At 44.9% G+C, this 15,270-nt stretch overlaps 1 protein-coding gene across 1 annotated transcript in view; it reads right to left on the bottom strand.

Moving 5' to 3' along the window:
- GRIN2C (glutamate ionotropic receptor NMDA type subunit 2C) overlaps nucleotides 1–15,065 on the bottom strand; it is an 87,852-nt gene extending 72,787 nt beyond the window's left edge. Inside the window, exons 1-2 of the mRNA XM_077251495.1 lie at nucleotides 14,885–15,065; nucleotides 12,810–13,225 (exon numbers count right to left, since the gene is read on the bottom strand). Coding sequence (XP_077107610.1) covers nucleotides 12,810–13,211 — 402 coding nt within the window. The 5' untranslated portion in view covers nucleotides 13,212–13,225; nucleotides 14,885–15,065. The remainder of the gene's footprint in view (nucleotides 1–12,809; nucleotides 13,226–14,884) is intronic.
- Nucleotides 15,066–15,270: the final 205 nt, after the last annotated feature.

Raw genomic sequence — 15,270 nt, 5'->3', positions numbered from 1 at the left:
ACTGGTCCAATCATCAGGAACAGTCTACCAGGTGGGCAACGATCCGGTCTATCCGCCTGAAACTCCTGCAAGGCCCGCCGCAGGTCTGGAGAAACGGCCGACAATATCACTCCATCCTTAAGGATACCTGTAGGTTCAGAGTTACCAGGGGAGTCAGGCTCAAAACTCCTAGAAAGGGCATCCGCCTTAACATTCTTAGAACCCGGCAGGTAGGACACCACAAAATTAAACCGAGAGAAAAACAACGACCAGCGCGCCTGTCTAGGATTCAGGCGTCTGGCGGACTCAAGATAAATTAGATTTTTGTGGTCAGTCAATACCACCACCTGATGTCTAGCCCCCTCAAGCCAATGACGCCACTCCTCAAAAGCCCACTTCATGGCCAAAAGCTCCCGATTCCCAACATCATAATTCCGCTCGGCGGGCGAAAATTTACGCGAGAAAAAGGCACAAGGTCTCATCACGGAACAATCGGAACTTCTCTGCGACAAAACTGCCCCAGCTCCGATTTCAGAAGCGTCGACCTCAACCTGAAAAGGAAGAGCAACATCAGGCTGACGCAACACAGGGGCGGAAGAAAAGCGGCGCTTAAGCTCCCGAAAGGCCTCCACAGCAGCAGGGGACCAATCAGCAACATCAGCACCCTTCTTAGTCAAATCAGTCAATGGTTTAACAACATCAGAAAAACCAGCAATAAATCGACGATAAAAGTTAGCAAAGCCCAAAAATTTCTGAAGACTCTTAAGAGAAGAGGGTTGCGTCCAATCACAAATAGCCTGAACCTTGACAGGATCCATCTCGATGGAAGAGGGGGAAAAAATATATCCCAAAAAGGAAATCTTTTGAACCCCAAAAACGCACTTAGAACCCTTCACACACAAGGAATTAGACCGCAAAACCTGAAAAACCCTCCTGACCTGCTGGACATGAGAGTCCCAGTCATCCGAAAAAATCAAAATATCATCCAGATACACAATCATAAATTTATCCAAATAATCACGGAAAATGTCATGCATAAAGGACTGAAAGACTGAAGGGGCATTTGAAAGACCAAAAGGCATCACCAAATACTCAAAGTGGCCCTCGGGCGTATTAAATGCGGTCTTCCACTCATCCCCCTGCTTAATTCGCACCAAATTATACGCCCCACGGAGATCTATCTTAGAGAACCACTTGGCCCCCTTTATGCGAGCAAACAAATCAGTCAGCAGTGGCAACGGATATTGATATTTAACCGTGATTTTATTCAAAAGCCGATAATCAATACACGGTCTCAAAGAGCCATCTTTCTTAGCCACAAAGAAAAAACCGGCTCCTAAGGGAGATGACGAAGGACGAATATGTCCCTTTTCCAAGGACTCCTTTATATATTCTCGCATAGCAGCATGTTCAGGCACAGACAGATTAAATAAACGACCCTTAGGGTATTTACTACCCGGAATCAAATCTATGGCACAATCGCACTCCCGGTGCGGAGGTAATGAACCAAGCTTAGGTTCTTCAAAAACGTCACGATATTCAGTCAAGAATTCAGGAATCTCAGAGGGAATAGATGATGAAATGGAAACCACAGGTACGTCCCCATGCTTCCCCTTACATCCCCAGCTTAACACAGACATAGCTTTCCAGTCAAGGACTGGGTTATGAGATTGCAGCCATGGCAATCCAAGCACCAACACATCATGTAGGTTATACAGCACAAGAAAGCGAATAATCTCCTGATGATCCGGATTAATCCGCATAGTTACTTGTGTCCAGTATTGTGGTTTATTACTAGCCAATGGGGTGGAGTCAATCCCCTTCAGGGGTATAGGAGTTTCAAGAGGCTCCAAATCATACCCACAGCGTTTGGCAAAGGACCAATCCATAAGACTCAAAGCGGCGCCAGAGTCGACATAGGCATCCGCGGTAATAGATGATAAAGAACAAATCAGGGTCACAGATAGAATAAACTTAGACTGTAAAGTGCCAATTGAAACAGACTTATCAAGCTTCTTAGTACGCTTAGAGCATGCTGATATAACATGAGTTGAATCACCGCAATAGAAGCACAACCCATTTTTTCGTCTTAAATTCTGCCGTTCACTTCTGGACAGAATTCTATCACATTGCATATTCTCTGGCGTCTTCTCAGTAGACACCGCCAAATGGTGCACAGGTTTGCGCTCCCGCAGACGCCTATCGATCTGGATAGCCATTGTCATGGACTCATTCAGACCCGCAGGCACAGGGAACCCCACCATAACATCCTTAATGGCATCAGAGAGACCCTCTCTGAAATTCGCCGCCAGGGCGCACTCATTCCACTGAGTAAGCACAGCCCATTTACGGAATTTCTGGCAGTATATTTCAGCTTCGTCTTGCCCCTGAGATAGGGACATCAAGGCCTTTTCCGCCTGAAGCTCTAACTGAGGTTCCTCATAAAGCAACCCCAAGGCCAGAAAAAACGCATCCACATTGAGCAACGCAGGATCCCCTGGAGCCAATGCAAAAGCCCAATCCTGAGGGTCGCCCCGGAGCAAGGAAATCACAATCCTGACCTGCTGAGCAGGATCTCCAGCAGAGCGAGATTTCAGGGACAAAAACAACTTGCAATTATTTTTGAAATTTTGAAAGCAAGATCTATTCCCCGAGAAAAATTCAGGCAAAGGAATTCTAGGTTCAGATATAGGAACATGAACAACAAAATCTTGTAAATTTTGAACTTTCGTGGTGAGATTATTCAAACCTGCAGCTAAACTCTGAATATCCATTTTAAACAGGTGAACACAGAGCCATTCCAGGATTAGAAGGAGAGAGAGAGAGAGAAAGGCTGCAATATAGGCAGACTTGCAAGAGATTCAATTACAAGCACACTCAGAACTGAAGGGAAGGGGGAAAAAAAAAAAAAAAAAAATCTTCAGCAGACTTCTCTTTTCTCTCCTTTCTCTGTCAATTAATTTAACCCTTTTTTGGGCCGGTCAAACTGTTATGGTTCTCAATGGCAAGAGAACATAGCCCAGCAAACATAAGAACTAGCTCTTGGAAGGATGGAAACTAAACTGACCATGAACTAAACCTGCCGCACAACTAACAGTAGCCGGGTAGCGTTGCCTACGTTTTTTATCCCTAGACGCCCAGCGCCGGCCGGAGGACTAACTAATCCTGGCAGAGGAAAATATAGTCCTGGCTCACCTCTAGAGAAGTTTCCCCGATAGGCAGACAGAGGCCCCCACATATATTGGCGGTGATTTTAGATGAAATGACAAACGTAGTATGAAAATAGGTTTAGCAAAATTGAGGTCCGCTTACTAGATAGCAGGAAGACAGAAAGGGCACTTTCATGGTCAGCTGAAAACCCTATCAAAATACCATCCTGAAATTACTTTAAGACTCTAGTATTAACTCATAACATCAGAGTGGCAATTTCAGATCACAAGAGCTTTCCAGACACAGAAACGAAACTACAGCAGTGAACTGGAACAAAATGCAAAAACAAACGAGGACTAAAGTCCAACTTAGCTGGGAGTTGTCTAGCAGCAGGAACATGCACAGAAAGGCTTCTGATTACAATGTTGACCGGCATGGAAGTGACAGAGGAGCAAGGTTAAATAGCGACTCCCACATCCTGATGGAAACAGGTGAACAGAGGGGATGATGCACACCAGTTCAATTCCACCAGTGGCCACCGGGGGAGCCCAAAATCCAATTTCACAACACGTTGTCCTCTGCCACGTTTGACGGGACCAAGGGTTCAGGTGTCTGTATCACATTATTATTGACAGCGAACAGTTTGGCGAGCGTGGCATACTTGGTGAGGTGAACCTCTTCCTCCCCACAATTGTGGACACGTACGGGCACCCTCCGCTGGCGGACGTCAACCACCCCCCGAGCTGTCAGGATAGTAGGCCTATTATCCGAATACACGGGTTCTACCAAGGCCTGGTAGTCTTTACCCCTGAGGCCTATGGCTGCCCGACACCATATTAACATCTCGCTCCTGGGGGGTACCGCGATGGGGTTTGAATCACTCACAGTGACACGACAAATCTCACCACCATTCAGCTCTACCTGCTGTCTCTGCATCAGAGCTCTGATTTCTTTTTGCAGGGCACGTTGTTCACTGTGGCCAGCGGTTTCTGCTACCTGTTGCAACAAAACAATAACTTCTGCAAGACAATTTTCTATAACATTAGTACCGATAGTCATCATGGGGTTACATTCTCGGCGGTCAATATCAACAATTACAATTCCTTGGGCTTTCAATTCCACCCGCCCCACTTTGATGGTGGCCTCTTTATACCCCACTTGTGGCAATAGCTGACCATTACTGGCTATGATGGTGAAATCGTCAATGGGGCCACGAGTAATATCGGTGTCCTCCCAATACCGTTTATAGAGTACGTAAGGCATAGTCGTCACCTGAGAACCGGTGTCCAGCAAAGCATTCAGGGGGATGCCGTCAACCACTACAGGAAGAACTGGTCGCCCTCCAATGTATTTGGCTCTCCAATGCTGTGGGCCTGACCGTCCTACTCCTGGGGGTTGGCCCTTTGCCCCAGGGGTTGCTCGTTTAAAGGACAGTACCTTGCAAGGTGGCCCACCTGATGACAGCGGCGGCAGATGGGTCGTCCATCCTGATGGAAGCGATCGTCGGCCCGGCCTCTGGTCGGCGGAGTCCTCCTCTGTCGCATCCAAGGAACATCCTCCGGTCGGGAGGCCAGCTGGATCTTCTCCTTGGGGGCCTCCTGTAGGGACTGCACCATCCGGGCCAGGGCAGCAACGCTCTTGGTCAGCTCCTGCATCTGGAGGCGGAGTCCTGCAGGGGAGTCGTCTTCTAGGCTCTGGGCATCGGCCTCGGCGGCGAATGGGACATCCGACGCCACCTCCTGGTGGTATGTGAGAGCGGGACGCCTGGGAGGTGCTGCACGGCTAGGCTGTCGCTCCTGCAATGCCTGGATAGCTTTATTCTTGAATTGCGCAAAAGTCAAGTCTAGATTTTGCATGGCCAGGAAGTGCAATTGGCTCCGTTGGTGACTGCACAGGAGGCCCTCAAAGAACCGCTCCTTCAGGAGTTTATCCTCATCCTGCATGCTGTCGGGGTCACTCTGCTTAATGGCCCGCATCGCCTCCTGGAGATTAAGGGCATAGTCCCGTAAGCTATCCTGCGGTCTCTGTTTGCATCCATAGAAGGTCAATTTAATTTCTGTAGCTGTACGGGTATCGAAGGTGGCTTTAAGCTTTGCAAAAACCTGCTGTGCTGTTCCCTTATCCGCGGCGGGCCAGGACTTCATTTCTCTCAGAGCCGCTCCAAAGAGTTGGCCGGTTATCATATGAACCTTCTGAGGCTCTGTCAGGGGATAGAACTCGAGCAGGCTGCAGATCCCTTCTTTAAAGTCAGCGAAGGTATGCGACTCCCCGGAGTATCGTGGGAGCCAGGCCGCTCCGGGCAGGTATGGCATAGAGAAGGGCATTATGGCCTTTGTGGTAGCGGCAGTGTCCAACTGGCTGATCGGGGCAGCGGGCTCCGGGGCTGCAAGTGGTGGTATTAGGGCCGCGGCTTCACCTGCTGCGGGGACCGGAGCTGCCCCTGCGTCCACGGCTGCGGCCGCCACCTCCTCTCCTCCCGACTCGGACATGGCTGTCCCTTCCTCCCACTAACCTGCTGGAGGTCGGGGTTCCTCTTCCGGGGTTGGCGCTTTGCCGCGTTTTCTCGTTCCGCGCTTCTTTTGACCAGTTCCGCCCACGAAACTAAGGCTCCTCCCTCCATGCGCGGCGATGGCGAATTGTGTCGGGAACTCTGGGCAGCAATAGTAATGCACAGTCTTTGCAATAAGTCACAGTCCAAGTATAATAAATCACAGTTCCAAGGCACACATGACCTGATTCTTCAGGCTTAAGTAAATCCTGTTCGTGACGCCAAGTTGTAGCGCCCCCACTGCCGCAGGGCCGAGGGGTACCCGGTACCGGGCCTATGAGTCTCTGCTCTGGGGTTGTCACGGTGGCTAGACCCGGTCCGTGACCCTGCTGAGGGGCGTACAATAATAGATGTGGATGGTGGTGGTGGTGCGGTGTAGTGCCGGTCGCAGTTAATAACGAGGACACCAGGTTGCAGTCTCTTTACCTCTTTACTGAAGGCTTCAGGTGTCCAATCCAGGGCACTGTTAACCGGGCTGTCTGAGACCGGCCGGTCCGAAGGCACATCAGGAGCCCCCTTCACAGGTGGGAATCAGCGTCTACCTTCTAGCGCCTGTGTGTTGTAGTCCTTCCCTGCTGAGCACCCCGGGATAGTCCTCACAACTGCTTCTGTCTGTCTCTGATGCTCGTCCTCTCCGTCCCCCAGATGATATGGCAGGACGCACCCGTATGACGGGGTAGGCCTGGAGTTATTCTGGGACTCTAGAGTCGCCCCTCTCCCGCAGCTGCCTCCGTTGTCTGCTTAGGTGATATGTGTGAGACAGCCAACCTATAATTGGCTGTCTTGCCGTGGTTTGAAGTATTGCTTAAAGTCTCTTACTTTCTCGGCGTTCCGGCCACCGACTGTTTGCGCCTCAAAAAGATGTTGCCTCTATCTTACAGCACGACTCCTTCTGGTATTCTATTGCCTCTTTGCTGTATTCCTGCTTTTCTCACTCGGCACTATAAACTTCGCTTCTTGTCCTTTCTTAGGAACCTGTCAGGATCCCATCCCTGACATGTCCTCTCTCTAGCTCTTCCCAATTCCTTCTCCCTGTCTTCCTGTCCAACCCCCAGTTTTACCAGAGTGTGAGGAGTGGCCTACTAGATAGAACCACCCCCCCTGGTGGCCGGAGTGTGAAGTGTAATGTGAGTGTTACCTGATCAGGTGAACTCCTTTAGTGCAGTCAGACGTAACATCACTCCCCTTAGCGGCAGAGCGACATTACTGAAACGACCAGGACTCTGGGGCGCTGCATATCCTTTATAGAGAAGTAGCATAGCATAGCTGACGTATTGAACATTGATTTCTATGAATATCATTAAGAATACAGTGAAAATAAAATAACAGTTGATGTAACTTTTTCTATTATAACTGCTGTTACTCACTGGCAACTGTAACGGAACCTGTCACACTGTACATGAGGTGACCGCTGCACAGCATGATATAGAGAAGAACAAATGTAACAAAATGATACATAGGTTTGTTGGAAAAGATTCATTATACCTTGTATTTATGGTAATTCGTTAAAATCCCTGGTGTCTGTGTGAGTATGAGTCCAAATGAGATAGCTGTGATTGACAGCTATCTCTGCATGCACAGTCATACAGGGAAGACTGTAAATCACAGAATAGGACCACCCATTGGACTCACGCATACAGACACCAGAAATTTTAATGAATAAAACGCAAGTTCCATTGAAACTTTTTCCACAAAAATGTTTAACAATCTGATCAGCTGGTCTATGTCTGCCTGCAGATCACATACCATGCTGAACATGACAGGTTTCCTTTAAAACTTCTATCTCCCACAAAAGTTTCTGCATGCATTTTTTGCAAATATTGTGGGCCCGATTCATCAAAGCCTTCACTCCACAATTCTGGCTTAAAGCTTTGAAAAGTCGCAAAATGTATTGACCTAAATTTTGTGCCTTTTGGTGAATTCATGTGAGTTTCTGTTATCTCTGCTGAAATGGGAGGTGAGAATGTGAGATTTTGGAGGAATTGGGGTCATAGTTTGAAAATCTAGCTGGGGACTATAGGGTTAGTCCTGATTAATTTAGTGCAGTCCTCCACTGGCTTCTCCCTATGTACACACATGAGACAGATCTGCCAATCAGCTGGAGCGAAGCGATGAGTAGCCACCAGAGACGTCATCATCAGACTAGTCAGATGTTTCCCTATAATCCTTGGCATTTTAATGTTTTCTCTGAAACATTGTAGCATATCAGAGAAAAACATAGCTTGGCGCAGTCACGCAACCAGGCGCTGATTCATGCTGCCCATCCATAAAAATTGTTAGTATTTCCTGTAGGGGACTTCATGATGTTCTTGCTTAATCTCTGTTATAATATGGCTTTAAAAGATTGCTAAAATGCCATAACTGGAAATCTTTAATAAGTCTGGTCTAAGTAACAGCAGAGGAGTGTATAGCTAGATCTTGATATAATGCTCAGCATGAATGAGTACACCCCAGCAGATTTGTCAGAAAGCCTTTAGATTCCTTATGGAATTAACATTTTCCAAGGGAATACCATATTAAAGAATGCTTCCACATATGTAGCCCATTAGTTGGAAACAATACTTGTTATTTTGCACACCCAAAAAAGTAATTTTCCTAAAATTAAAATTCATTTAAGGTCATGTTGCAAAAAAGGAGTACCCCCCAATTTAGGTGTTAACCGCAAAACCAATGTTTAGACTACAAAATTCTAATTAACAAGAATTCAACCACAGGTATGTCTAATTATTCATTAAAAAGATGTCTAGCAGACAGTCTATAAAAGAGTTAAACAGGTCTTGGTCCTGCTCTGCCCCCATGTACGTTGAGGTTGTCTGGCACGATGTTGAGATTTTCATACTAGTGGTTAGGACTATCCCTATTGGGATACGCTTAGTCGCGGTGGGATCGGTTTTATACTTTTTTTTTCTTAATCGAAAACAGTGTTTACTAATATGCACTATTAATATGTGCTTACTTACTGCTCATTTTGTTTCAATCTTAAAGGGTTTTGTCTATACAGGAAAGTTACTTAGCAAAGAAAACCTCTTCCCATATCAAGTTGTCAGCAATGGCATCACATTGAAGAGAAATGTTACAAGACTTCGAAAAAAATAATATTTCTTTACAGAAGAAAGATAAAGCCTACAAGATCAGCAATGCTTGATCAATCAGGATACTGTAGCAAAAGTGATACAAAAATGTAACAAAGATGGAACTGCAGCCATCTCACAGAGATCAGAGGCTGATAACGGAAGTTAACACTTAAACAGGAACGTCTTCTGATGAGAAGAGTTGAAGAAAATCGAAATACAAGTTCACTGCAATTAGCTAAAGAAATAGAAAATCATACCAGGGTGAGTGTTTCCCATGTCACAATACAGCGTACACTGCAGAGGAATAACATGCAAGAGTTATGTGCTTGAAGGAAGCCTCTCCTAAAGCCCATGCACAAAAAAAACCCACCTACAATTTGCCAGGCCCTGCGCTGAAAATATGAAGACTACGTGAACATGCACTTTTCTAACATGACAATGATCAAAAATGCACATCTAAGGCCACTGCTGCATTTTTGAAGAACAGGGTGAAATTGCTTCAGTAGTCAAGTACGTCTCTTGATCTGAACCCAAGCAAACACCTATGTGGAATTCTGAAAAGGCAAGTTGAGCATCACCCTCCATCCATCCTCTAAAAGAGGTTGCTCTTTAAGAATAGAAAAAAAGATGGTGCAATATATTGCCAACTTGTCCATTCCATGGCTAGAAGATGTGGTGCTGTCCTAATTTGAATAAGACTATATACAGGGTGGGCCATGTATATGGATACACCTAAATAAAATGGGAATGGTTAGTGATATCAACTTCCTGTTTGTGGCACATTAGTATATGGGAGGGGGAAACTTTTCAAGATGGGTGGTGACCATGGTGGCCATTTTGAAGTCAGCCATTTTGGATAAAACTTTATTTTTTCCAATGGGAAGAGGGTCATGTGACATCAAACTTATTGAGAATTTCACAAGAAAACCAATGGTGTGCTTGGTTTTAACATAACTTTATTCTTTCATAAGTTATTTACAAGTCTCTCTTTGACATGTCACTGAGGTTAACATGTGAGGAGCGGATAGAAATTGTTTTGATGTCTGGTGAACGCAGTAACCGGGTCATTGCAGCAGATTTCAATGCAAAACACCCTACGCAAGAAAACTGTCACCATTCCCATGTTATTTAGCTGTATCCAAATAAATGGCCCACCCAAAAAAGTTTACCTCATCACAGAACATAATGTTCTGTGTAAACTGAGGGCCCTGTTCCAATTTTTGTTTTGCCCATTCTGCAAATCCAGGGTGCTGATCTGGGTCATCCTTGTTGAGATGCTGCAGCAGCTGGATTTTGTAAGGGTGCCATTTGTGAGTAGCTAATATCCGGCAAAGGGATGTTCGACTGATACCCACATGCACACACAGTACATCTATCAACGCTTTACATACACTCACAGCTCTGATCTACACAAATTATGTGCACTGCCATTTCCCATCTATGTTGGCAGCAGAGGTGTGAATGCATGTAATGTATGGATAGCAGAGCTGCAGGCCTGCCACCAGGAATTTCAGGGCTCCATACTGGCAAAATTTTCAAGCCCCATTGAGACTCCGCCTAGGCTCCACCACCATTCCGCATCCACCCGGTGAACCTTCCACATTCCCACTGCCCACTCTTGGAAAACTCTACTTCTGCACCACGTCCTCACCAATTACACATTAACAGTTCCCATCAAACACCATATCACATACATAGCCATCAGCTGTTGTTTTAGCTAAAGGATTTTTTTAAGCTGCCACCACGACAAGGCAGACTCTTTTGGTATGGCGCTACTCTGTTCTAACTTTTTAACTCCTTAGTGACCAAGCCAATTTTTACAATTCTGACCAGTGTCACTTTAAGTGGTAATAACCCTGGAACGCTTCAATGGATCCCACTGATTCTGATAATGTTTTTTCATTACATATTGTACTTCATGACAGTGCTAAAATTTGGTTGATAGGACTAGTGTATATTTGTGAAAAAATGGAAATTTGGTGAAGATGTAGAAAATTTAGCAATTTTCAAACTTTTAATTTTTATGCCCTTAAAGCAAAGAGTCATATCATACAAAGTAGTTCATAAATACCATTTCCAACATGTCTACTTTACATCAGGACAATTTTTGAAACATAGTTTTTTTGTTAGAAAGTTAGAAGGGTTAAAAGATGACCAGCGATTTCATTTTTCCAACAAAATTTACAAAACCATTTTATTTTTGGGGACCACATCACATTTGAAGTGAATTTGAGGGGCCTATATGACAGAAAATACCCAAAAGTGACACCATTCTAAAAGCTGAATACCTCAAGGTGCTTAAAACCACAGTCAAGAAATATATTAACCCTTCAGTTTCATAACAGGAATTGAAGCAAGATGGAAGGAAAAAATTAACAGTAAACTTTTTTTCACAAAAAATTTACTTTAGACCCAAACTTTTTTATTTTCACAAGTATAACAAAAGAAAATGGACCACAAAATTTGTTGTGCAATGTCTCCTGAGTATGCCAATACCACATATGTGAGGGAAAACTACTGTTTGGGTGCATGACTGATCCAGCCATCAATGTAGTGACTATACCAGATCAGAAAGTCCCCTATGTAGTAAATAGCAAACTAGCAGGTGGGTGTTATTCTTAACTAACATGGTTTCTCTATCTAATATACTTAGATCCCTCTCTAATACTTCGTGCAATAGGTCTTTCCTTATAGTGCTTGGTTTTTACCACACCTGGAAAGGCGAGTCCGGTGTAGATCCCCACTTATGTCAAAGAGAAGAGGCGGAACCATCAAGATTCTGTCATGGTTCCACCCCTCAGGGTGTCTGGGATGCAGTTACTGACAGCTCGGCCATCCAATCCGGTACAGGAGCATGCTGAAGCTGTCAATGTGTTGATTGACAGCTCAACTAGCCAATCTGTGAATGGGAGGCATCGGCTGTCTCCAGGTGTTCAATAAATAGGGTGATTGCCATGCCTACTTAACTGTGCAGTGAGGTTTGTGCTCCCTGTGCCTTGAGTTCTGTATGCTTGATCTGTTGCCTGACCTTGGACTTCGATCTGACCATCCGCCTGTTTATGTTTAACCCCTTCAGCTCTGATCCATTATCCTCCCGGTACTTTGACCTTTGAACTTTACCTGACTGCGCTTTTGTCTCTTCCTTCTGTTTATGACGTACCCTCCTGGCTTCTGACCTTGGACTCCTTGACCACTCTGACTCACAGCTTGGCCGTGAAAAGTGAATAGCATCACAGATTCATTCCCCTCTCTCCGTGAATTCAATAATAGTCAAGGGGACTGAATCTATGCTGCAAGCGTCCTTGCATGTTTTATCCAATTAAGGTTTAAAAATATATGTAATGCAAAAAACAATCATTTTCCTGTGATTGGCTAAGTGCCTGTGTCTTAATGCTTAAACAACTACGCAAAGCCTCTCCTGGCCCTGTCTTCAGCCATCATTGGAGGTACCCTTTAACCATGTACCAATTTTATTTTTTAATCTGATAAATGTAATTGCGTTTATAATGATTGTCTGTTTGTGTACCAATGGAAATTAAACTATATTGTGGTACAAGTTTTATCATTTCTGCTATTTTCAGTTGTAAAAAACCAGGACGTGGCTGCAGCTTTAGCCTAGAGGATCAATAGAGTCTGTCCAAATACCAACAATGGCATTGCATTGTATCCATTAACTGAATGTGATGTGATCATGACATGGTGTCTGTAGGGCAGTACAGGCTGCTGCAAATGTCAACTGGATAAAAGGTTGTCCCACGCTCGTTACAATCTACAATAATGGTAATGTCACTCAGCAGTTCGTTCAAGAATGTTAAAGAGTAACACCACGTAGATACAAAAAAGCTCTTTGCTAGTGAAATATGCTCTATGTCAAACCATCAAAACGTTAATACTACACAACGATAACCCAATGAGGTGTACAAAATTACAAATGAAACTCAGATGCATCTGTGGGCAAACCTATGCTTGAAAGTGTTAAGAAAGTTTGTAAGTTCTCACAGGCAACAATTGCTTTATTGCAGTTTGCTGTGGGAAATTTTATTATGGTATGAGCTTACCTTTGGAGTCAATACCACAGCAGATCCTCCACTAATGCTAATGATTGGTACAAGTGTCTGAGAAGAGATGAAATCTAGGATTTGGGCGACAGCCTCTGTTCCAATATCGTCCTGAAACACAACTGCGTGGGCTCCTTTTAATGCCAGGCACAATTGGCGCAAGAGTGGTCCAGGGCCGCTGTCATTAACAAGTACAGTAACCGTGTGAATGTCAAGAGGTAGAGATAAGGATCCTTCTGGAATCAGGGGTCCTACCAACTCCATCTGTGGAAATGACCCACCAAACACCAGAGCAACATTCACCACAGGTCCTCCAGCTCGGGGAAGCAATGTTTCCATTACTACAGCACCACAACCAAGAGCACCAAGAAAAAGCCATCCCAGCGAATGGGCCACGAACATGGCAAAGGTGGAACCTGCAAGAAGATATAAGTAAGAAGATATAAATGTGGTTATTCTTTCATTTTATGATATACTAATATTAGTGATGTTGCAGTGCTGGAACTAACAACACAATTGTGTGGTTATTTTTATGATACAGGAGTGGACATTCCATTTGTTCAACTTGGGCAGCCACATAGAAGCTCAAGAGGTAGGTCTGTCCACTTATACCTCCAAAGCAGGTGGAATTGTGTACTATGATGAGCTATTTAACTGCAAAGGGCTCATATATTGTTTTTTCACATCGACCCCCTTCTGTCTGTGTCCGCCCCAAGATGATAGAATAGTGATATGGAAGTTGAATAGTGTAGAAGAGAAATCTTGCATACATGGAGATGGCATTTAAGTGACAGATAAAAGAATGTAACATTTCAGATAAATAAAAATTATAAAATACGGTACCAACATAATCACATTTAACCCATATGTGCAAGTTTTATGTGCTGTATAAATAGAGGAACATTAGAAATAGTATCGTAGCATCATGTGGGCAAGGTGAGTACATGAGGTTGTAGGAGTGTAGTCTAATGAGGGAGGGTGCCTGCTGCCAGACAGGATGAGGGAGGACAATGGGACACACACAAAGAACTATAATGTATTTTTAGTTATCCCTTGAATTATTCATGGGTGGATGTGGCAGCTGATCCTGTGACTCCTGTCTGAGCAGCAGACGTCATATGGAGATCATGCCACAAAATCGGAACCAGACCTCAACTCAAATACAGCCAGAACTGAGCCAAAACCTGAACTGCACATACAGGACACCTGATCTACGGGAACTTTTTCTGTGAAGCCTGGATGATTACTTACGTAGAGAATGCTCGATTTTTAACTGTGCCTCACCTGTCTATATGAAGTTACATCTGACCTACAGTCTTCCAACACAAGCAGAGCTGTAAACGATGGAACAATTTCTCCCTAGACCAGAAGATGGATAATCTTGGAACTTTTCCATGGATCCAGAAATATCATGACCCTGAAGTTGGCCTCAGTACATAAGACCTTACGATGCATCGTAAGGCGACATTATTCCAACAAGGGATCAGAGACAAGAACAAAGTGAAATGGTTGGGCACTAGGTCCAGTCCAAGAATGGTTCTCCATAGCATGGAATCTCCCCACAGAGTATCTTCAGAGGACTGGCACAATGTCAGCTTCTCTGCAGGTGGCACAAAGCTTCAAGCTACTTTGGAGCCTGGCATAATCATCTAGTTGCCTCAGATGCACAGCTCAATTATACGGACTCCACTGGAATGTGGTAAAACGGTGATGATTCTGCAGGAATGTGGCAAAGTGCCATGCACTGGCTTGAGGGCATGGCATAATGCGGTGGGCACAGCAGAAATATGGCATATGGCTCCTTCATCTTCTTAGATACCTAGGAACATTGGCAAATTCAGAGATCAATCCTCACCAGTCTTTAGAGTCACGGCCGCTTTAACTCATTCCTCTAAGCAACCTGCTGCCTGCATGTCCCATAGAATAAAGGGTGGGAGAAAAAAACAATTGGAGTAAGGGTAAGGAAATGACAAGGGTGGGTAGATATGGAAATGGAGAAGAAAGAGGCTTAGGAAGACAGCAATAGCTCAATCAACAGTAACATCTGCCCCAGCCAGGTAATGTACAACCCTCACCTGCCCTGAGCCAGGAGCCGCACAGGATGATGCCAGAAGAATGTTATACAGAGCGGAGCTCGCAGAGCCAACTGCAAGGATAACGGAGCACAGGAGACACATCTAAACACAGGGAAGGGGAATGGGAAGGAGACAAACACAGAACTACAGAAAAGACAAACTATAAGGAGAAAGAAGGATCAGTGCAACAAGGAAAATACAAAGAGTGAGAGGATGGAGAGAGGGAGGAGGTGGGAAGGGGTGAGGGAAGGAGAGAGGAGGGGGAATAAGGATGAGAGAAGGAGTGAAAAGAGTGGGATACAGTGATGGGGAGAACAGGAGAGAGACTAGATATGGGAGGTAGGTAATATGGGAGAGCAAAGAAATAGTCAGCAGGGAGGAGAGAA

The sequence above is a fragment of the Ranitomeya variabilis genome, chromosome 4 (genome assembly GCF_051348905.1).
Source record: "Ranitomeya variabilis isolate aRanVar5 chromosome 4, aRanVar5.hap1, whole genome shotgun sequence".
Classification (NCBI taxonomy): Eukaryota; Metazoa; Chordata; class Amphibia; order Anura; family Dendrobatidae; genus Ranitomeya; species Ranitomeya variabilis.
This window is presented reverse-complemented; position numbering and strand designations above follow the sequence as displayed.